We start from the raw sequence: 22,384 nt of genomic DNA on the forward strand, positions 1-22,384 counted from the left end.
ATGAGCGGGTCTAGAAAGTGCAGGAGTTGGCATGAAAGCCCAGGAGAAAGAGGGCAGGACCACACAGCTACAAACCAGAGAGGAGAATGAGGTGGAAACAGGATGACTTTATTTCAACAGCAGCAAGTTATTAGATCAACTGAACAGCTGATGAAGTCACCACCTCCTGTGCATTTGCCAAAAACATGGCTTCAGCAGCTTATCCTGCATAAGCACGTATCTGCATCCAAACAGTTGGCGCTTCCTTTACACCAGCACTTCAGTAACGGCCCTTTTCAAAGTTACACTTTTTTTTTTTTTGAAGGCCAGTCTCTAGCAGGATGGATTCTTCTATTTGCCTATTCACATGACTATATATGTTATATACTGTGTTTTATGGATGGGTTTTCTCTGGGCATGAAAGCTCCCTGGTACTCCATGTTCTAGCAGCCACACATGGATGCAGTCATATGGCATCTTCTGGAAGGAGATGAAGGTGGTGCTCTCCTTGGGACCTACAAGGGACCATCAGACTGCAAGGAAGCCAAGAGGGGATAGTTCAAGAGGTGTAACAGATGAAAGATGTAGAAAGAGATTAGGAGGCAAAGGCCTGACCAGGAAGAGGACAACAGCATCTCAGAGCTGCAGGAATGAGGTTCTTGTGGAGACCAGAGGAGCTCTGCACAGGTTGCTGCAATCCAGAAAGCCAGCTGAGACATACAAGGTCTGAATCTAACGGCTCACCCTGTTAGGACACAGTGAGCAGCAGGGGAATTGGCATTCATGCTCTGTATTTTTACTAGTCCTCAAACAGCAAAAACTCAGTTCTCTATTTCAGAAACTACTTTGGTTTCTTTTCTGTTCTAATAAAACAATGTTAGAGATAGAAAACCCTTTTGGTTTAGTTGCTATGCTGACCGCAATGAAGATGTGCGGGAAAATTCATCATGAAGCTCTGACTGATTTGGGGGGCCAATCACAAGCAGAAAGCTCTCTAACATGTTTGCATTTTATCCTTCTCAAACAAAGCTGTAATGGCAAGAAGATCCCAAGAGAGCCTAAGCAGTGGTTTCAGCCCTCCCCCACTTCCAGCTGCTGTGCACTTTTGGCACTTTCCTTGTGCAACCCTGGTGGTCATTAGACACTGTGCTGAGCCATTTTAACATGCTCCATCAGCAGAAAAAAATAGCCCAACAAAACAAAATGCTAAAACTGGCTTGAGTTGTTCTGGACTGAAGTAGAGATAGACATTCACAACAGAAAAGATGATCAGGACAACATGGTGGTCCAGACTCTACCCTGCTGAGGAAAGCTTGGGAATTTCAGAACATTAAACTTACCTCTGAATCTCATCCCTAAGCTCTGTGGAAAGATTTGTCAATAAACAGGCATGTGGCCTGACTAAATGATTGTTCAGCCTCTGCCTACATGCCTCTTTGGCTGGGCTGTTCAGCTGTCCCATCTACTGGGTGTTCAGCTACCAGTCCACTCAAGAGGTGAACTCTTAATTGGGTCAGTTATTGGCACTCTCTGAAGTTGGCTTCTTGGGCCGCTTATCTCTGCACAAGCTGAAACAGCTCCAAGCAGCTGCTTTTAAGCCATGAGCAGCCCCACACCAGCTGACTTGCTCATGCCACAGCTGCCTAATGAGTCAGGAGGCAGTCATCAGGGTGCTCAGGCAGGCTGAAGAATAAGGCAAAAAAATTTTAAGGGTATTTTTCTGTTATTTTTTCAGCATTTTCTGTTCTTGAAATACTTTAACCTTTTGTTCCTACCGAGGAAAAATGTGTTTTGTTTTTTTGGTGGGAGAGGGGATGGGAGTTCCTGGAAAAATAAATTCTATCTTCAAGGCAGGCCTATCAAGTAATTTTAGAAGAACAGCCTGCCCACCTGTTGTGATTGTTTCCAAGTTTTACTTGGCATGCTCTGCAGTGCAATTTCTTGCACTTTTATTTCTGAAAATCTTTAGTTTATTTGGAACGCCAGGGTTCAGGTTGCTGTATGCTGTAACCTATATGGTATGTCAGAGTTATATGGCTTACAGCCTTGGATACAGGATAGCTCTCTTATACATCAAGATCACTTGAGCAGACACATTATAACCTACTTAATAGGTCTTTGTACTGCCTGACCAGTGATTAATAACTACTTGTTATCACCAAAATAGTCTTTCATGTTTTTGAATTAGGAGCATATGAGTATCAACACCAAGTAGATCCAAAATTATGAAACATCCCATGACGCGAGCTATATAGCACATGCTACCGCTTTATTGCATGTGCGCAGCAGGAATAGTTTGGGTAATTACTGAGTGGAAGCATAGGAAGTACCACCTTTCAAGCAAGACTAACCAAAACGCCGGGGGGTTTTTATTGTAAAGAACAGTCATAGAGAATTATAAAGATTACGCACATGTATCTGAACTTCAACAGGAAAATAAATAGTTTTCATAAATTGACACTGAACATTTTTAAAGATGTATTTTAGTACCAGCCACAGATGCACTTGATAAAAATCACTTGGTAATATTTTAAATCTTGATATCTTCAAGCATCATCTGGCCTTAAATCAACTATTTTTCTTTATCATGAGGAACAAGGATTATTTTATTTCCTAGGATAATCACCTGGTTTCTGTTCCTTCCTAGCCTGCAAATCCCTAGTCCTAGGGAGATACTATTTTCTGTGGATTATTACCTTAAATAAAGTACAGCATGTTATAAATGCCAAGTGCAATTAATGCATTTGAACAAAATAAAAATAAAATGCTTAGCTACCAAAGGTGATAGAACACTTTCTGAAAGGTGGAAATCCCCTTTTTTTCCTAACAGATAAGTTACCTGGCCCTCTGGCAGGCAACAAGCCTCCTGTGCCAGTAAGCCTGTTAGATGAACACACCCACCCCACCACCGCAAAGAGGGTCTACAGCCACTGTGCTCTGCCACTCCAGAACCAGTACTCACCTCTGGTCCAGCTGCCCCTGTGCTCCCTCTTAGCAGAGTTTGCTCCCTTTCCTTGGAGTCACTGTGCCAATGCTGCAAATTCAGGTCTGAGAGCAAAGAAGGAACCTTTCTCCTGCTGCCAAGTCAGAAGCTGCAAACCACCTCTACCCAGAAAACCACCTCTACCTCTCACTCCCCTTCCTTTATTACATCCTGCAGCTGATGCTCATGTTCCTCCAGGGGCCCTGTGAAAACCCTGTCCATCACCTGCTCGTCATCCTTGAAGCAACACTTCCTACTGCTGCTCCCTTAGTGCCTAACTACCTCTGCCAAAGCACACCTCCCACTCTGAAACCACTCCAGGTAGAAACACCAAATGCTCCCCATAGCATAAACCTGCATCAGGGCACCCCTCCTTGCTCCAGTACTTTTGATGCGTCCCAGGTAATTTATCTGTCATGTGTTGAGGACCAAACCTCAACATTGTGCAAACCTCAATACTGTGCAATCCCATCCTACCTAGAGACATTCCAGCATGCTCTTCACCCCCCAGCTGTCTTTACTAGCTGAAGTCCTACTGACTTGAATAGGTTCTTTCTTAATCAGCAATCAAAGAAAGAAGTTTCAGGCAGCAGCCTCCCTTTCAGAAGATAACTAACTGAAGCTGTCAGCTCCAGAAGGCCCTGGAAGATTTCAGAAACAACTAAAAGCTGAAATTTGTACCGAAGAAAAATTAAAACCAGAGCAAAAACTAATTAATAAACACAACAAAATCTGCAAATTGTTAGTGGGAAAAAATGTTATGAAAAAAACTTGAAGGAAAGCAAGCAAGTGAAAAGTTATAGAAACCCTGAAGTTTCTGGAATATTTGAAATCTGGAGCAGAATCCTAGTTAGAGGTCCCACTACAATTAAAGACTGCCATAATGCATAAGCACTGGAACTGTCTGTTAAACTTAGGGATAAATGTTTTCAATCTTTGAATGCTTTGCATTTTGCAAGCTTGAAGTTCATTGCATGCCCCATACCTTTTAATGTAGTATGTAAAGCAAGAATAACTCTAAAAGTTATTTGATAAAATAAATGATTGAAATTATCAATAAATGATCAATCAAATTACAAGCAGTCTGTATGTCACATTTTACAATAACAAAAGCTTTTTTTGCCTTTTTTGTCCTCTTTTTTTATATGATGAATATAAATGAAAAGTAAATTAAATTTCATTTATACATACACATTACTTTGAGGAAAAAAAGACTACTACAGAATTCACTTACGAAATGCCTATTTTTTCCCTCCTTCATTCTAGTTCCAAAATTTAGTTCTCCATATATTCATGAATGTTTCTAATCTCTTTTTATATTCAGGGAATTAAATAGGCTTCAAATTTGTATGTCATAAGTGTGGAATGTATTCCCTGATATTTAGTTGTGGGGAATCCTTCCAGTGTTACAGAGTAACTTATATAGCAGCTGTGAACAAGATGTCCATAAGGTTTTCTTTGCTGTGCTGTTTACCTGTTCTGAAACACTTACTGGTTTAATGTCTGAGCCAAAGACCAATCAGAACAGGAAGATTTGTATGTGTAGCGTTTTGGGGGATGCTTAGGGGCTTGTGGGTTTTTTGTGGCAATTTTTCAAGATACTGGGAGACAAAATAGTGGAAAATTAGAAAAAGATTTGCCAGAGTCCAGATGCAACTATCAAGGTCAGTTCTGTCTACTTAGAGTAGGTTTTCAATGAATCAACTCCGTAATTTTGACATGAATCATCTCTAGCTTTTAAGAGACTGATGAGCTACCTGGGGAATGCATATTCATTCTTAAAAGATTACGAATTCTAGCACAATCTGAATAGTCAATCTGAATAAAGCAACACAATTTATAAAATACATTCTTTTGCATTTTTCAGGTTGTTTTTTTTAAAAAAACCAAAACATTACATTGACCTCACAACTCTCTACAGTTACTTGTAAATTGGTGAAGATTTTAGATCATGGTTCTCAGTTAATAAAACTGCTGTTGACACATTTGAGCCATTTCTGTAACATCATTAGTCCTTACTTTTGGGCCATGAAAAGGTGTATCTTTGGATTTGAAATGCAACAAGAGGAAGGGATGGGATTGGAAGTGGGGAAACCAAAAATAAACACAGACTTTCTTATACCAACTCTTCAGAATTCAGAGAATAAAGTTAATACTAGCTTCACACTCTCTTTGAGAAGTGCCACTGAATATCAGCATACCTTTGGAGCCCAGGTGTTGTCACAGAGCTAAAGGAATCTGAAACGCTGATCTGTATCTCCAGTTTAGCTCTCAATATTTGTTTGCCTTTATAGTATTTTTCAGCTTTTTTACGTTTCAGCCTGTGCAAACCCTGCCTTTTACTGTAACGTAGCAAGCAAAAAAACCTGTTAATGAAAAGGCTTCTTAGTGGTTTCTTTACCTTTTTTTTCTGTGGGATTTTTTTTCTCTGCTGGACACTAGATATAATGATCGCATACATATCTGTATTTGCTTTAGCATACAGTTCTGTAGCTGACATTAGTATCTGCAATGAGACATTTAGTCTGTAATTCTGTACCACTAGGTAAGCAAATAGTGTGAAAAATGTTGATATCTGTCACATCCAGTCATTCTGTTCCAGTGAAGCACATTCCTACATAAACTTCCTCCACAGACATCTTGTCTTACTGACATTATCATACTAAAAATGTCTTAGACCTTATGCCAACTGGCTTTTCAGAAGCTAAGGGTTTTCTTTTTATTTGCCCAAATGAGAAGGAGAATAAGTTCTATGTTATTTTTCTTGGCTGTTTTGGACAACTGAAATTCTCTGAATTGTTCCATTGCTCACATAAGTATTTAATCTAATTATTTTTTTTCTGAATCACACTTGTGCAGGATGCCTAAGCCCCTGCAATAGTGTGAAGACAACCCAAAAATTTTCAATTTCCTAATATAAACAAAAAATGAAATATGAAAGTAGCATTCTAACTCAAAACATTTTTTTACAAATATATTTTCTACAAGTTTCAATTTTGTTTTGTAAATGTTTTCTCTGTTGATAGTTTTGTTATGAGAGGGTCACTTTGCAACTTGATTTAGAGTGAAAACTAATTTCAAATATCAAATTTTCCACAGAAGAATTAAATTTTCCAAAAAGTTCACAGAATGAGTACTCTGTGGGCATAGATATATCATAAAAGTAATAAATATAGTCTATGAAAAGTTTTGATTAATCAGGTTAATTAAATTCAGAGGAATTATTTGATTTCATCTTGGATAGGTCACTAAGTCCTCACCTGATTTTGTAACTTAGAAACACACAGAAAAAGATCTTAAATTCCTTATAAACAAGATATCCTTATTATCTTGTGAGCATCACAGCATCACTTGTAAAATGAAATCTTATGTTTTATACCAGGTTAAGACATGCTTGTACTTGAATTGGAGATCAGTGTAGGAATTGAGCTGATGAATTTTTTTGCATACATTGTCATCCTTTCTTTGCATTTGAGAGATACAATGCCAAGGCGTGATTTTATTGATGCTAGTCTGGGGAATTGCCATTTCTTAGTTGATCTGAAATCACAAACTGTATTTTATAAAAGTATTTGTTGTAATTATATTTGGCTTTCCTAATTCACTTTTTCTAAAAGATCCATGTTTTTTTTCCAGATAGGAGAAATTAAAAAACAGAGGAGTGAAACCCAGTGTCCTAATTAAAATCCAGTTTGTGTAATTGCAGTAATCAAAGTGGTGCTAAGTGATCAAACTGCAGTTGTGGTTAGGTACGTCATTACTCACATTCATTTCTTGTGTTGTCATTCCCCAAATTGTTACACAGCTGTGAAGGTTCCCCTCGGAGAGAGCTGCACAGCAGTGATAGGCAAAAGTAGGGATTATAGGTGCTTATGGTTTGCATAAAGCTGCATATGCCTTTCAGCATGATTCTTTAGATGCCAGTTTAAATACCTGGATGATAAGATAATCTTCTGCTGTCAAAATTTTTGAGAAAACTGTATCCGCCTTGGTCCTCAGAGCTTTATCAGACTCATCAACAATGACTACAAAAGGACTGTTCAGTGAAAAAGCCTTTTTTTTCATATTGTTGTGATTTTCTGCTGTTCTGAGGCAGTGGAAGGTGTTTGCATATATCTTGCAAATACGTTAAAGTATAGTCTCCTGCTAGAATTAAAATAAATCTCTGTATTGAACTGTCAAGTGGTATATTCTCAAAGTCATTCAAAGGGCCATTGTAGGCTGGACTCAATCACGAAGTTACGGCTTCATCCTCACTTAATCTGTATCATGAGCAGGTATGGGATGGATTTTAGCCATTAATGCATTACAGTACAGGAACTATTTCAGTGCAATTTTCAGTTTTGCTTCGCTTTCTCTTTAATCAAAATGTGTTCATCTAAGCCTCTATTCTGCAAATTTAATGAAGTACCCACTCTAACAAGTAAATACTAGGATTTTGATAGGTATTCAACCTCGGCCAAGAAAGGAGTTTAGGGTTTTGTGGCTTTGTTGTGTAATGAAATGTCAATGGTACATTTCAATAAATGTATTCATACAAAGTCTGCTTTTAATTTCACGAGATCCTAACTCCAGCTTCATCAGGCTTATCTTCGTGCCATTGCTGGATCTTTAATTCTTCTTTTGTTAGTCTCTTAAGAGTCCGTATAACTTTTAACAGGAATCTGGCTGAGCCAAAAAGGAAATCATCTCAATAATGCTGCATGCCAGTGCTTTGTGTACATCTCATTATTGCAATATGCTAAGTCAGTCAGAGGCTGAGCATGATATTGAAAACACAAGAGGAAGCCCTTAAGAACGTCAAACTGTTCTTCGTAGTAGAAGACTGGTAGTTCAAAATCATCCAGATGTCTCAGGGTTGATCAAAAATGTAAGAGCACTAGATACCCTGTTACTTATAGGACAGCTCTTTATCTCAGTGTCTTATCAATCTATTGTAAATATTTTGTCAAGGGTTCTGCATGAGGCTGGGGGGAAAGCTCGATTGCTTTCATCACTCATAAAGCAGACAATGCAGTCTTACTGTCAAAAGGAGTAAATGTGCCTGTGCTTTCCTCATGCTCATTTTTTTAAAACCACTAATGTCATTCATTCTGCACATCAAGATTATGAAGAGTAAAAGGACTGTTTAATTCAAAATGTCTTCTGAAAACGGTGTAGGAAATAGGAAGCCTTGCATTTATGTTGATAATCCCTCACCTCCTAACAACACTCATCTGCTAGGGAGAGAGAAGTGTTGTAACATCTGGCTCAGCGTGGTGAGTTTTCATCTTCTGTTGGGAGGACTGATGTCATGTAAGGGACAGAGGAGCCGACTAACTATCATAAATGAGAAGCAGCAGCAGTGCTTGTCCTGGGAGCTGGGGCTCGTGGGTCAGGCGAATGGCTGCCTGCAGCCTCTTGTGTTGATTCTGGCCCATTAACCATCCTATTAATCTTCAAAAAGCTTTATAGTACGAGTGTTTTGGAGGGTGAATATAGGTGAGAATTTGCAGGTGTCACTCACACAATACAGCCATCTTCCACACTCTTTTCAACAAACAACTCTCCCAGTCTTTTAAAGCACAGAAGGAAATTCTTTCCACCACCTTTTACCCTATCTGAAATCTTTGAGAGCATCAGGATTTTTAACATTTTGCAAGATGGCAGTGCAACTGTAAAGGAAAAGAAAGTCAGCTCATAAGCATCAGAAGGATATTTGTTTTGGAAAATTTATACACTTCATTCAACCCACATCCTTTAACTTTCAGGTTTTGAGTGTCACCACAATGTATACTGCTGCATGAGTCATCTCAATCCTATATCAACCAACATTTCAATTCTCTAATATTCTGTTCTATTCTTTTGGGAAAGAACAGAACACAAGAACAGGGCAATTTTAGGCAATTCAAAGGTTTTACCGTGCTTGACACCTGACTTCACTTTAGTAACACCTGCCTGAAGAATAATTAGCAGGCCACTTTTTAAAGAAAGAACTTCCATACACCACAGATGGCATTTTTCATACCAGACAGGCAACGATGTATGTTGGAAGTGAGCCAAACTGTCTGCAAAAACTGTGAGAAATTCAAGACAGACATCTGAGTGGAAGGAAAGTTTTACCTTCCTTGACACCCCTACCCCCCTGCAACCACTCGGGAACATCTGTTCAAACCTACCTCTATATATAATGTGTTTTATTTTTCTTATCTACTAATGCCACAAATTACAGGAGAAGGAAAGCAGCATAGCAACTTTCTTTTATATTGGTTATGAAACCTACAATTTAATAACATAATGTGATGATTTGCCAGCTATATAAATCCTGTATTATAAGACTCTTAGAACCAAGAACAAAATTTTCTTAACTGACTGGTAATATGGAGTCCTCAACTCACATTTCCATAAAGTGGTCCTAATTTTCACTGTGTACTCAAAACTTTGTTGAAATCAGGATACTGTGTGTCATAACGGACACACAAAGTCAACAGTCACTTTGGAAATTACTGGTTAATGTCTTAATCCCGGACTGTTCACTGATTTGTATGAACTTTTGTGTGTACTTTGGGCTAAATCCAAATCCCTGTGAAATCAATCGTAATCTTTCCATTGCCATCTACAGGCTTTAGATGAGGTCCTTTGCTTCCTTAGAAGAATCTTTACTTCTTTCTTGCAAAAAATATTTTATATAAAAGAAGTTCTGAAAATTCTTCATAATATTGTCATCAGAATCATATGTCTCATGCAAATATGCTAAAATTAGAAAAGTAACAGCTGTGTTGTACTCAGTATTGCTTATGAACTCAAAAATTGTGTATTTTATTTCCACAGTTCCAGTGAATAGGTATATATGTAGGAATTACAGAAATACATATAGAAAATTATTTACAATGTGTTGTAATTCCAAACTAGGACTTTTTTTCTCCCCTGGTAGTTTTTACTCTCTTAAATGCATTTCTGTGGTGATTGCATAAAATTTTTCTAAGGGCACTTTTCAAGATAAACTTTTAATTTGGGAAAATGCCCATTTCAGTATTTTCTCAGCTGTGCATGTGACTTTCTTGGCAAATAATGTGGTAAGCACTCAGAATAGGCATATTTCTAAAAACCCTGCAGTCCATAAGCAAACATAAGTAACATATACAGTGTCTATATGTTCATGGTGACACTAAGGATGAGAATCTGTCTCTAAATCCTAAACCACTTTTATAGGTATTTACCATGTTCATTGCTTCATATGGTCTTGGAGTGCACTTTTATAACACAAACCCCATGATATTATCATGTGGTTATAAGACAAGAAAGTTCCTACAGAAAACAATTGTGCTGCTTACTTAAAGGATGAGTGAATCTGAAACGTGTTGGTCACTAATGTAAAATAACATTTTATAGGGTTTCATTTAATGCTAAATTTAAAAAATTTACAAGTATAATCCAAATGTTAGCAGAAAAGTCCTTATGGCCAAATTTTCTCTCTCTTGAGAGAGAGAAGTCTATCTGTGTACTAGTCATGTTGTTTTGTTAGACATCAGAACTGAATATTTACATTCAAGTATATAACCTTAATTGATATAATATATAAAATTTTCTAAAATAATCACAATGATACACAAAAATATGAAACCATATATAGAAATAACAGGGATGTGTCAGTATGTTTTATTCCAGTCAATTAGTCCTCTGAACAGAACTAATGCCATTTTAATTATTATTTAGTGTCCTGGATCACATCCTTATACCTTATCTTAACTATAACTTCCATTTGTGCTGTGAAGAACCACATATTTACCCTTTTTTTGTGAATCCTATTAGGGAAGGAGTCAGGGTTGCAAGGGCTGGAAAAGATTGTCTTAGAAAGCACTCAAGGGCCAAATATAAAAAAAGAATAGAAGAATAGAACCAAGTCCTCCCAGCAAATCTAGTGGGCACTGAACCTAATCCCAAAAGGCTTACTGGGCGTATTATAGATGGTGGCCAGAACAAATTCCTTGAGTCCCTTGTTGTTTATCAGTTAAAAAGGCTATTTCAAAACTTACTTTTCTTTAAAAAGCCTTGGAAGTCTATCTACAGAAAAGAACTGCAAAAATTGAAACTATGTTTATTTCCTACTACAACTACTATTTAACAAGGTCTTCGTTTACAACAGTTTTTGGGGTCTCTCCGTTTGTTGACTAACCAAATCTGCTTCCTAGGTGATTGCTTTCAATGGAATGAAAGTAAAATTTCACCAGATTTCTGCAGATAGGAGTCATGACAGTTCAGACGCCAGAAAAAGGACAATGACTTGCAGATTTGCATGCACAACTTGGACAGGAGTAATAAATGGCTGAGAAATTTCTGATACATTTGCAGTTTGTACAGATGACTGTGATAACCTCTTATTATGCCATATGGAGGCCCTGCCTAGCAGCCAGAGGCCTTATATTACATTGACATAGATTCCTACACTGTAGCTTTCAGCTGCAAATGATGTCAAAAGACTATGGACTTAAAATGAAAATGAACAGAAAACAAATGAGCTCTAGTAAGTCCTGATTAATCTGAGGTAATAATGTGCATCATCACTGAAGCCCTGTGCCAGTTGCTGCCAGCTATCAGCTACATTGCCTTTTCTAAATGAATGTAGACATCAGGTCTATAAAAGGAATTCTCCCTTTCAATCCACACACATTACATAACTATATTAAATTACAGTACATAATTGGTTAAATATTACTCTCTAAAATTTCTTGAATCTTGTAGCCAATCTTAAATACTGCATGTACTCTATTAAATACAAGCTCACCCAAGAGACATAAACTGACTGAAGCCAGGAAATTCTAAATGAAGGCTGAAGCTGATATTTTGTCCCTAACTTATATGATTCCTCGTAGATACTAAAAGTGCACGTCCTAATGGTGTTTCTTTCTCTATTTGTACAAATAATATTATTGCAGCAGTCAGAGCCTTCATTTTAAAAAGCAGGATACTTAACTGCCTTGAAATTTGGCCTGTGGTGGAAAGACATAGAGTCTCTCCTTCTTGTTCTCCTTTGACTATATTTGAATCTGATGGAAAAAAAAAAAGTCAAGAAAAGATAAGCATTTAATTAAATTCCCAAACTATTTCCAGTTTTTGTTTTAATAAATTCAGCCAGCTTGCAATGGTGATATTTTAACCACACTTCTTGAACTGATATTGTCAAAATAAAACTGAAAACAATGAAACTAAACAAAAACATAAAATAAAAACTCAAGAGTTATAAGGGAAGAGAAAGAAACTTTGCAAATATTATATAGCCTTGTACCTGAGACAGCAGAAAAAAGAATTCTTATCATCCATCATATTGAAAATTAAACTGTTAAACATCACTGCCTTTTTGCAGTCAGTTATATTTTCTGTGTATGTTCCATAAGGGTACACAATTTCTGTATCTGGTTCAGTAATATGCTAACAGAACATCAAAGAGAGGTAGGCTCTGGACAGATATCAAAATTACTGTAACTCAAAAAATACATCATTATTCTCAGAAGCAGGATTCATTGACAATAAGTCATGAACAGTGATTAGCCACTATTTAATAACAGGAACTAATAAAGATAAATAAACCAAACTAGGTTTCACCAGATTTCACTCTACCACCAAGTGCTTGCACAACTTAGGGCAAATGACAATTTTTAGGGCTTGATTTTGTCCATCTGTTAAATGATAGTCTTAGCTATACCATATGGCTAGATTGGTAGAAGAACCCTGTGTTAGATTGCAGACAGATAGAAGCCAATGAAGGTCAAACAAAACTTGAAGTTACAGTTCCAAAGCCTTTATCCATAGCTGTTTTCAGCCACAAAATTGTGCTAAACCTTTGATAAAAAGTCATATGTTACAGCAGGTGATTGAACCCAGGGGCTTCCATAACCCACTTTTTGAGTAATCAGGGTATTTAGAACAAGATGAGACATCATCTGTGTCGATGAGTCCTGAGCAGATCTGCTAACCCACGAAGCGCAGCTAAAGTGCAGAGTGCTTGTTGCTGCTACGTGTGGCTTGAATTTGAGCTAGCTGAAATCTGGAAGAAGCATGTCTGTATTTCTGTGGGGCTGTGCTTGTAAGTAAATTCCTTCAAGACCATAGCAGGAAGCTCACTGTGCTTAGGCTTCATAGCTTCCACTTCTGCCAGTGGGGAATCTCTGCACCATATTGCACTTACCAGTGGTGTACCCACAACACAATTGTTTAAAGCCACAAGAGGTCTTCAAGTAATCTTAGCACCTTACAGCCAAATTCAAAGTCTGAGCTGCTCTTAAAGCATGGGAGGTGATCAATTGTTAGTCATCTTTTTTACCCTGTAATATAAAGTTACATAATTTGGTCCTTTGTTTGAAGGCTTATTCAATTATCTAAACAAAAAAGTCTCCTAGCGCTGTAAATTCATTTGCAGATATTTCTCTCTCTTCAACCTATGCTTTAAGTCTCAAGACATTCAGTTAAAACTAGGAAAATGGAAAAAGACTATTATCTTTCTCAATAGGAAAAAAAATCTTCCTGGGTAATGAGATTGTTATGGCTCACAGATTGCCATCATCACACATACTGGCTGTTCCCCCACTCTAAATATCCCAGTCAAATCACAATGCTGCTAACAGAATAATACACCTCTCAGAATGCCTTGGGCTAGGAGCACTTTGCTGGTGCATTTCAGGTAAAGTAAAGCACTTCCTATTTTCTTTTGTAAGATGTCAGTTCAAACTTGGCTGATCCCAAGATTCAGTCTGAAACTTTTTATGAAAGACAGCAACAAATGGTTTTGCAAACCTGAAAAGGCGTTTTTTGCAAAGAGTATTTGAAAGACAATAATCTTCTCTCCCCTCTTTACTAGCAATCAAAACACATAATATTTGACTAAATCTCTTGTTAAAAAATGTTCTTTGAAAAGTCAAGATGCTTTTTTTCAACTTTTCATTCTAATTTTTCATTTCAAAATTCAGCTCAGTTTCATTTAAGAGGGAGAAAAAAACAGCCAAGAATAAAAAGCTTTAGTCAGAATCACTGGGGTTTTTTTCTCTTGTTTTGATAATCACCACCACAACCCCAAAAAACTTTTCCTTTCCAGCCACGAAATTAAAAATATCAGGTATTCTTACTTCTCTATCCTACTCCCATTCTCAGCAGTTTTGTAGGACAAAGACATTTGAGAAAGAACTGAGAAACAAATGTAAAACCCCTTAACTGCTGGAATCAATAAAATGCTCTGAAGTCTTTAAAGAAATGCTTGGATTCCACTGGATCCCATTGCATGGATATTTTAAACTAAAATGATCATGACAACAATTAATGTGCAAGAAAGATCAAACCTACAGTGGAAAGTATTTGGAACACAGACACAGAGTTCTTGATCGCATTTAATTTTTATGGTGCCCTACTGCTTTACATAGCGGAGCTTCAGCGAATGCTCACAAGCATTTACTACATTATGCACGTTTCTTCCTCAGCTTCTTCTATCACACTACCCAGTCCAATTAATCTCTGATTATTTTTTTGTTTGAGATATTTTGGGGGTTTTTCTGCTGAACAGCTTTATTGAACAAAGGCATGATAATGTAAGTATGCATCCCTTCCTCATATTTATTCCTTTTCATCCATTTCAACAAGGTTCAACAAAATAACCCTTTATATTTGCTCTAAACCTGGAAAAATGGTTGAACAGACTTTTGTTGGTTTTGGCTGAATATATCATTAGCTGCTAGATGCCTTTTTCCTGCTAAAGGAAAGAGTTTCCCAAACGGATCAAGGTAAAAGGTTTATCCAAGATTAAAAGCTTAAATTTGAAAATATAGTTTTGTGTTGTCCACAGGCAGACTAAGTTCCGAAAGATCCAAAAAAGGCAGAGCTGCTTAGGCATTTTACAAAAAAACCCCTTTAAGTATCCAATGAAATCACTGTAGAGAGACCAGAAGTATTTAAAAAGGATTATTTATTAAACATATTTCTTTACAAAGTACAATCAATGGTTTGCATTAAAGTTTGGGGTTTGGTATTTGCCTGTATGTACACAAAAGCTTAAAACAGAAAATGTGTCTTGATTTTACACATGGGACACAATACTGAGTTACCTTCATATTTCGATTGCTATCAACATAAGCAGTTGATAATAACTTTCAGCTTATCTGCTGTTTTTTTTAAACTGATGATGAAGCGACAACATTTCTGCAGAGTGTCAGTATTTATCAATGTACTCAATTATGACAAAGTAGAAATGAAAAATCCTTTGGGACATTTCCACCGAGCATGAGTGGAACACGACATTTTTTGGCAGGTTACTGGACAATCCTTATGATCCTAAAAATCATTTTTTGCAGTTATAAGATAAGAAGAATTGAGGAGCTAGGTAAGTTTAATAATACCCTATTAGCAGCAGTTGATAGTAAATGCAACATAAGGTTTGTTTTGTCTGTCATACAAGGACGTGTCCTAGCAGACACTATTGTGGTGTTCTCTACTTGAACAAAAGTATCTGCATGTATTGTATGTCTTTTGAAAAACAAAACAAAAATAAAGAGACAAAAAGCCATTTGTCATGAGTGACTATTGCCATCAGCTAATATGAATGCATTGCTAAAATTAGTGAAGACAGGAAAATGCTGTAAGGTAAATATATACAGAGTTAAAATACATTTCTTATCCACTAGATAGTGATTTTGTGGCACTGTGGTTTTCAGAATATAACGTCTGTTGAGAGCAATGTAATTTTCAGTGCAAGCTAAAGCAAAAATACCTGCCCGCTGTCATAAACATGACAAACAAAACTGGAATGTTCAAAGTAAGTTTGTCTTCCACTTCTCCACTCTTGAGGCACCTTTAAGACATGGCACTTACTGTAAACCATCTAAAAATCAAGAAAAGCAGACACAATAAGCCTGAATTTTCCTTAACAACTTTAAAAATCACTGCCAGAGTCACTTGCATACGTAAACGATGCCTGTGTAAAGCTTGCCAGCAAAGCATCTTTCCTGAGAACGGAGCTGGGACACTCTCTGTGTATCATAAGTGTGCGTGCTCAGAGCTGTGATCGCTGTCGTGGCTGTCGTCGTTCGCTAGTGAGTCCCCTGTGTGCTGGAGACCAGCTGCGCTGATGCCAGAGAGCTCGGAGGGGAGCAGCGTGCCCTTTTTCACATTCACCAGTTCCTTCTCCCGGGCCGCTGCCCCTTGCTGGCCCCCTTTTACCCGCTTCCACTTCATTCGTCTGTTCTGGAACCAAACTTTTACCTTCACAGAAGAAACACAAAACAAGGAAAGAAAGATGGGGTCATTGAAGGTAATAATGATCTTTCTAGCTGTAACACAGCACTTGGGGTTTTTTTTCTTTTCTTAGCTTTTTTATGTGCCTTTCGGTCTGTATGGTAAACAGCTTAGCAAGCCTTCCCTGAAGACCAGGAAATCCCATTTTGGATAGGATGTGAACCCTGGGGATGTGCGGGTAACGACTGCAAAGGGGGGTAAGGAGTTTACTGCAAGGCGGCAGCCGGGCTATCTGCAATAGATAGCTCCACAGGAAGACCTCGGAGCCCTTTAGAAAACACTGACAAGTTCACATACTCTTGAAAAATGTATTAATGCCATTTCACAGGCAAAGAAACAGAGGCAAAATGGTTCCCATCAAGGGACTGCGCAGGAGAACCTACATTTCATTTGACAGAATCCCATCTGGTTGCAGGGACCCATACTGCTGTCCCTTGGGCTTACAGTGCTTTTAATTACCCTTCAAAAGAGGGTAGTTGCTTTGGAACGGAACTTGCAATGAAAAGTTTGCATTGCCTTCTGCCTGTTTCTGTAAACTCGTGGTGAGTTTCAGGTGGAGCACTTTAAAAGCTTTTTTTTTTTTTTTTTTTTTTCGGTGTTACTTGCTGAAGTACCTGACAGAGCATTTGTTACCACCAAAACTTTCAACTTCCCCTGTCTATTTCACGTGTATTTAAATTATTCTAGTTGACTGATCCTTGATTCTGCTACATTTAGCATTTAGATAAGAATGGAAAAGAAATTCATAGCATGACAAATCAAAAATCTATCTGTATTTAAATCACATGAAACCCCTAGATTTTACACCAGCTGAAACTCATTTCCCCTCCTCCCCATCTCTGTATAGAAATATATAGGGGGGAAGTAAACATAAATTATTTGCACAGTTCTAAAGTACCAGCACTGCAAACCGCAAGGACTTTTTTTCAACAGCCAAAAGAAAAGAAAAAAAAAAAAAAAAGATGTGCATAGCATCTGTCAAATATATTAGACAGGATTAAAGGCTGATTTCAAATGAACTTAAAATACTGTCACTGAAAACAGTATGAATAGAAGATGGTTGGGTTTGCTCCATTTAGAGTTAATGTTGCTAAAAAATCTCATGTGTTTGCATCTGTGCAGCTCTTCACATGAAGGTTCCACAGAAAAATAAACAATGTCTGCAACTTTTCACTTGGAAAGAAAGCAAGAAAGCTTGCAATGTTGGTGTATCCTCTGCTGCGTTTAGCAGAATGTGTTTCAGAGTTTTAAAAGAAACAGCAAGGAACAGGCACAGCAGGACATATTGTACAACATGAGTAATAGAGCCACAAAAATGCTGTTTTGCTGAATCTGTCTTACACATCCAGGAAACATTGCAGTTTTTAAACCTTTACTATCACTTTGAATTTTAGATTAAAATTTTACTGCAATTGAACTGATAGTTAACATCACTATCCATAGGTATGTTTGTGGGAAGGAAGAGAGTTATATTATTTTTTTTTATTCTAAATTGCTGTTAAAGCCAATGTGAGCTGTTAAAGCCAATCACTTGGGAACAGAGAAAAATGATTCCAGGTTAGTTAAGAGCCTCAAAGAACAACACATCCTTTCCTTTAGTCAACTCATCAGAGCCAAAGAATCTGGCTTGTAAAGTGAAATGAGTGTAAAGGGGAAGGTATTTATTACTGGCTGCTGTGATGTTGGCAATTATCATACTCAGGTCACGTATCAGAGGTGTCTGTGGAAACTCTATTCAAAAGGGTACAGCATTAGTACAGCATGGGCAGCTTTCTCAGGGAAATTAAGATTCATTTTGTTTATTTTGGGGTTTTAAGACAATGAAGTTTCTTTCGCAAATGGCACTGCTCTACTGTTGCCAAACAGTGCAATAGATGCAACTGCAGTAATAATCTAAACATCAAAAATAATACACTTTGGATTCAACCCACTACCACAGAATATTATCACTCTTCTTCTGAAATAAGGGCCAAGAGAATTTTATTCAGTAAGAAATAACTAACAGGACTGAAGTGGTGTTTAAAAGAACCAAGCAATTCTCTGGGTATTTTCATGTCTTGGAACATTCACAGAATAAGTCACAGCATTGAAAGCCTAAAACAAAATAATAACGTATATAAAAAGTGGTTTCAAGAAAAATGGCAGTAGTGCATTTGAAGCAAAAATTTCACAGCATAGCCTGGATTCAACCTACTTTAACTAATGGAACAGGAGAGATCCAGGCAAGCCACCTACTGGATGCATCCATTTCACTTTTGGATTCTTGAGAAACTGAAGCTAATACTGCTAGAGTCATCGTCAGGAACTGTTCGGGGGGGACAGAGGTGAGCCCGATGATTACTGCCTGACTCCTGATGCAGGTGCTCATTTCTGTTCTCCTCTTACAGACAGAGCTAAACTCTCACATATACTGGACTGACATTTTTTGACTGTTTTCTACTCCAATTTAGTAGATTAATCTTTTTTGGTTTTGTTGTTTTGGTTTGGTGTTGGGTTTTTTCCCCAATATTTTGTTGCTGCTGCTTTTTATAATTCAGTTTGCTTCACGAAACCACAGTTGAGAGCAGTCTCTCTCCTTGAGCCTTACGCCCAGGAGAACTGAAAGATTGGCACCGGCTTCCAGGTAATGAGTGGCTGAGGACAGGCTGGGGAATACCTCCTCATTGAGATCACCCACCCTCAGACTAGCTCATCCAGCCATGCCCTAGAATGCCTCCAGCAGGGATGAGTCTAGCTCAGCATCTTTACATTAACGGATAAAAATCAATTAAAGGACAATGATTTCTCTTTTTAAGAATAAGCGCAAGATACATTTATAAATTCCTCAGAGGAACCAGCATGCGACTACGTCTGCACATGACCCACTGTCTGGGAAACATGGCATTTAAGTAAAGTAGGGCTGAAAGGGCTCCAGCTACCTTTGCATGCCCCCCCTTGAGTGTAGGAGGAAGAAAATGGTAGTAATTTTAAAAAGAAAGAAGGGGGAAAAAAAGGTAAAAAATGCACCCCAATGCTCTCGGCTTTTTTATTAATGACTTCAAATGATCTGTATCTGATTTACTTAAAGAACATCAAATAAGAAATTACTTGGTATGCCAAAGATTATTTTCAAAAGCTAGAAAACAATTATAGTGAAATTTATCATTGAAAATGTTATGAGTTTATTACGATGTCCTTTCCTGCATTAACGTACAGCAGGACTGTTTTATGAGGCAATACGTTAGGTATTTCTTCTATGTATTTCTTTATGTCCTCCATTATAAAGTATTGAAATCCATTTTTGACCTGATCCAAAGTACACTAACGTCAGTGTGAGTTTTTCCATAGGGTTCAGTGAACTTTAGATGAAGACTTTAATGCTCATGTGCTAATAATATGAGACAGGTACTTCACTTGTTATTTCCTCTAGAGATCAAATTCAGATATTGGAATTCTGAACTTCCTTTGGAGTTGAAGAGTCAACTATGGAGGGTATAGTTGTTACTGATACGTGATCCATCTATATTTTAGTACTACGAAGGAAGTGAAGGAAACTTTGTGCAAAGTACTTTAGAGTATCAGTTTATCTGGATTCATGGAAAACTGTGCTTTTCAAACACACAACTTATTTGAAACCTACAGGTGTTGCACAGAACATGCATCAGAACAAAACACCCCAAGAAAGAAAAAGAGGAGAGGAGGAAAAAAGAGGAAAGAGAACAAAAGAAAGGGAGAAAAATCAACAGAGAGAAAGAAGAGAACGACTGAAAGAAAAATAAAGAAAAAATTAAAACATAAAGGTAAAGGAGAGAGAAAAAGCCCTTACCGAAGTGAACTTGAAAAAATCTTGAACGTTTTTGTAGTGAAAGAACTAGCTTGTGACATTTACAACTTCTGCATAAACAATATCCTTTTGAAGTAGTTTAAAGATCTACTATGACAAACGTGATACCATAGGTTTTACAAACATTTTAATGCTGTTTTTAATGCCTATGTTAGCTCTAGCAGGAGCTGAGAGTGCTCACCACCTCCCAGAATCAGGACCTGATTGTCTATTATTTATGAAAATGCACTCCCCCTTCTCCACCCTCTGACTAGCACAACTTAACTATATAGAGCAAGCATATGTATGTACAGAAAACAAAGGAAGTGGAGGGAAACGAACTATATTAAAGATGATGGTAGCATGAACAGCTGTTTCTAAATCAGCACTTACAAGCCAGTCTATTGAGCACATCTGCTCACTGGCACGAAAGCACAGTTTCTTTTCCCTTAGTCAACAAGTCGTTTAGCATCTGCATCTCCACATCTGATGATTAGACTGTTACTTAAGATACGAGTAAATGATTTCACATTGTGCATCTCCTGATGTAGGATGTTTTTGCTGTGACCAATTTATTTAAAGATCTATGCTGTAGGAATCATGGAAGATTCCAAACAAGGAGGTTGACACTGTTAGTTTACGTTACTAAAGTAATCATTATACTAATTTTATATATATATATATATATGTGTGTGTGCTTAGTAGGCTTGAGGACCACATTATATGCTGTCTTGCCTGTGTATCTTTAATGGATCTTCATGATGTGGACATCAACACACCATTTTGGTTCTGAATGAGCATATCACCTAACCTTCTGATTTAATACTCCTTCTTCATCAGTGCACTTCAGCCATACTAACTTTAAGAATAATTGACTTCTACCATGCTCTGAGGAATGCAGAGTTCCTTTTGACGTGGGATATTAGCATTCTGTACTTACAGAGAAAAGCTAAACAGATACCTTCTGTAATTAATGAGTATTTCTTAATAAAGACATCTTGTCTGAAAAATTAAGCACGACTGAATTCAAACCACCTTAGTTGCATTGTCTGTTGTCTCTCTTCTTTTAAGAAAAAAGACATTTCTTTTTAAAAAATCTATTTCCAGAAATGAAAGATTATTTCCTAAAATTAGGTTTTCTATTCCAGGTTTTAATGGCATAAATGCCAAACAAGATTAAAATTTGAGGCCTGATATCTCACAAATCTTAAAAATTAGAAACAAGAGCACTGTGCTAGCTGAAGCTGTTATTTTGCTCTAAGGGATGCCTATTTCTACATATGTGTCTGAAGTCAATATCCCAAGTTCCATGTTTTATTGTAACTAAATGATGTGTCAGGAAGACCAAACCACTAAGCCTTTCAAGCATTCTTCCCCTGGTCAGTCATTGTCCATTTTCTTTTATTATTAATTTTTTCTAATCTGTCAATTTTCCTCTAGTGCAGACAAACATATGGATAACAAAAAATAACCCCGACTTGTCAAAATTAAAAAAAAAAAAAAAGAAAAGTTTATTTTTCAACTTTCTTTGGCTCTGAAAATGTTCCCATTATTTTTAGATAGTACACTTATGCTGCCAAGTTTTAAATAAAGTCAAACTCATGAACTTTACAGAAATCACTGGTAATATAAAGCTGAAACTTACCTTTCTGCATATATAGAGGTAGCATTTTCATGGTAGTTTACTCATAAAACTTATAAAAGCAAATAGGAATGTAAAAGAGAAAAGTTTTTTTTCCTATTCTGTACTATGAGTGAATATAAGCGTTAGAAGAATCAAATCTATTAGTTTAAAATATTTACAGAAATGGTAGTCAGAGTTATCATTTTACTTCAGTAACTAAAGATAACATGAGATTTTAAATAGTTCATCTGGATTTCAAGTATGCTGGATGCATAAGAGAGTAAGTTAAGGTAGTTTTATTCAATTAAACTTAATTTTCTTCCTTATATAATTTAAAGGAGTCAAAATTCTATTGAAACCCAACCACCTCTTAAAATTCTTAAAATTTTGAGCTTAAAATCAGTTTAAATAAATCTGAGTATTAAATGCCTTCATAGTTATTATAAAATAGTACCAAAATACATCAACTGGAGAAAATTAACTTTTCATTGGAAATCAATGAGTGGTACCAGAAGCTTCTGATTAAAATTGCTTAAGTCACCTGCTCACCGATCCAAAGCAATCTGCTCCGTGTTACGTTACAGAACTTTGCGCAAGCACTTTGCAGCAGCTGTTGAGAAAAAGGGGAGGTTTTGGCAGGTGCACAAAGGACAGCTGGAGCTTTTGGCACCCAGGAAGGTGTAGGAGTGAGTTCTAGTTTTTTGTTACATAGAAGTCAGTTGAGGCTTGGGTACTGCTTAGG

General features: G+C 37.1%; 1 protein-coding gene across 1 annotated transcript in view; it reads right to left on the minus strand.

Annotated features, from left to right (window-relative positions):
* Positions 1–13,415: 13,415 nt before the first annotated feature.
* Positions 13,416–22,384, minus strand: part of MEOX2 (mesenchyme homeobox 2) — a 55,701-nt gene continuing 46,732 nt past the window's right edge. Inside the window, exon 3 of the mRNA XM_005445111.3 lies at positions 13,416–16,183. Coding sequence (XP_005445168.1) covers positions 15,959–16,183 — 225 coding nt within the window. The 3' untranslated portion in view covers positions 13,416–15,958. The remainder of the gene's footprint in view (positions 16,184–22,384) is intronic.

The sequence above is a fragment of the Falco cherrug genome, chromosome 4 (assembly GCF_023634085.1).
Source record: "Falco cherrug isolate bFalChe1 chromosome 4, bFalChe1.pri, whole genome shotgun sequence".
NCBI classification, from domain to species: Eukaryota; Metazoa; Chordata; class Aves; order Falconiformes; family Falconidae; genus Falco; species Falco cherrug.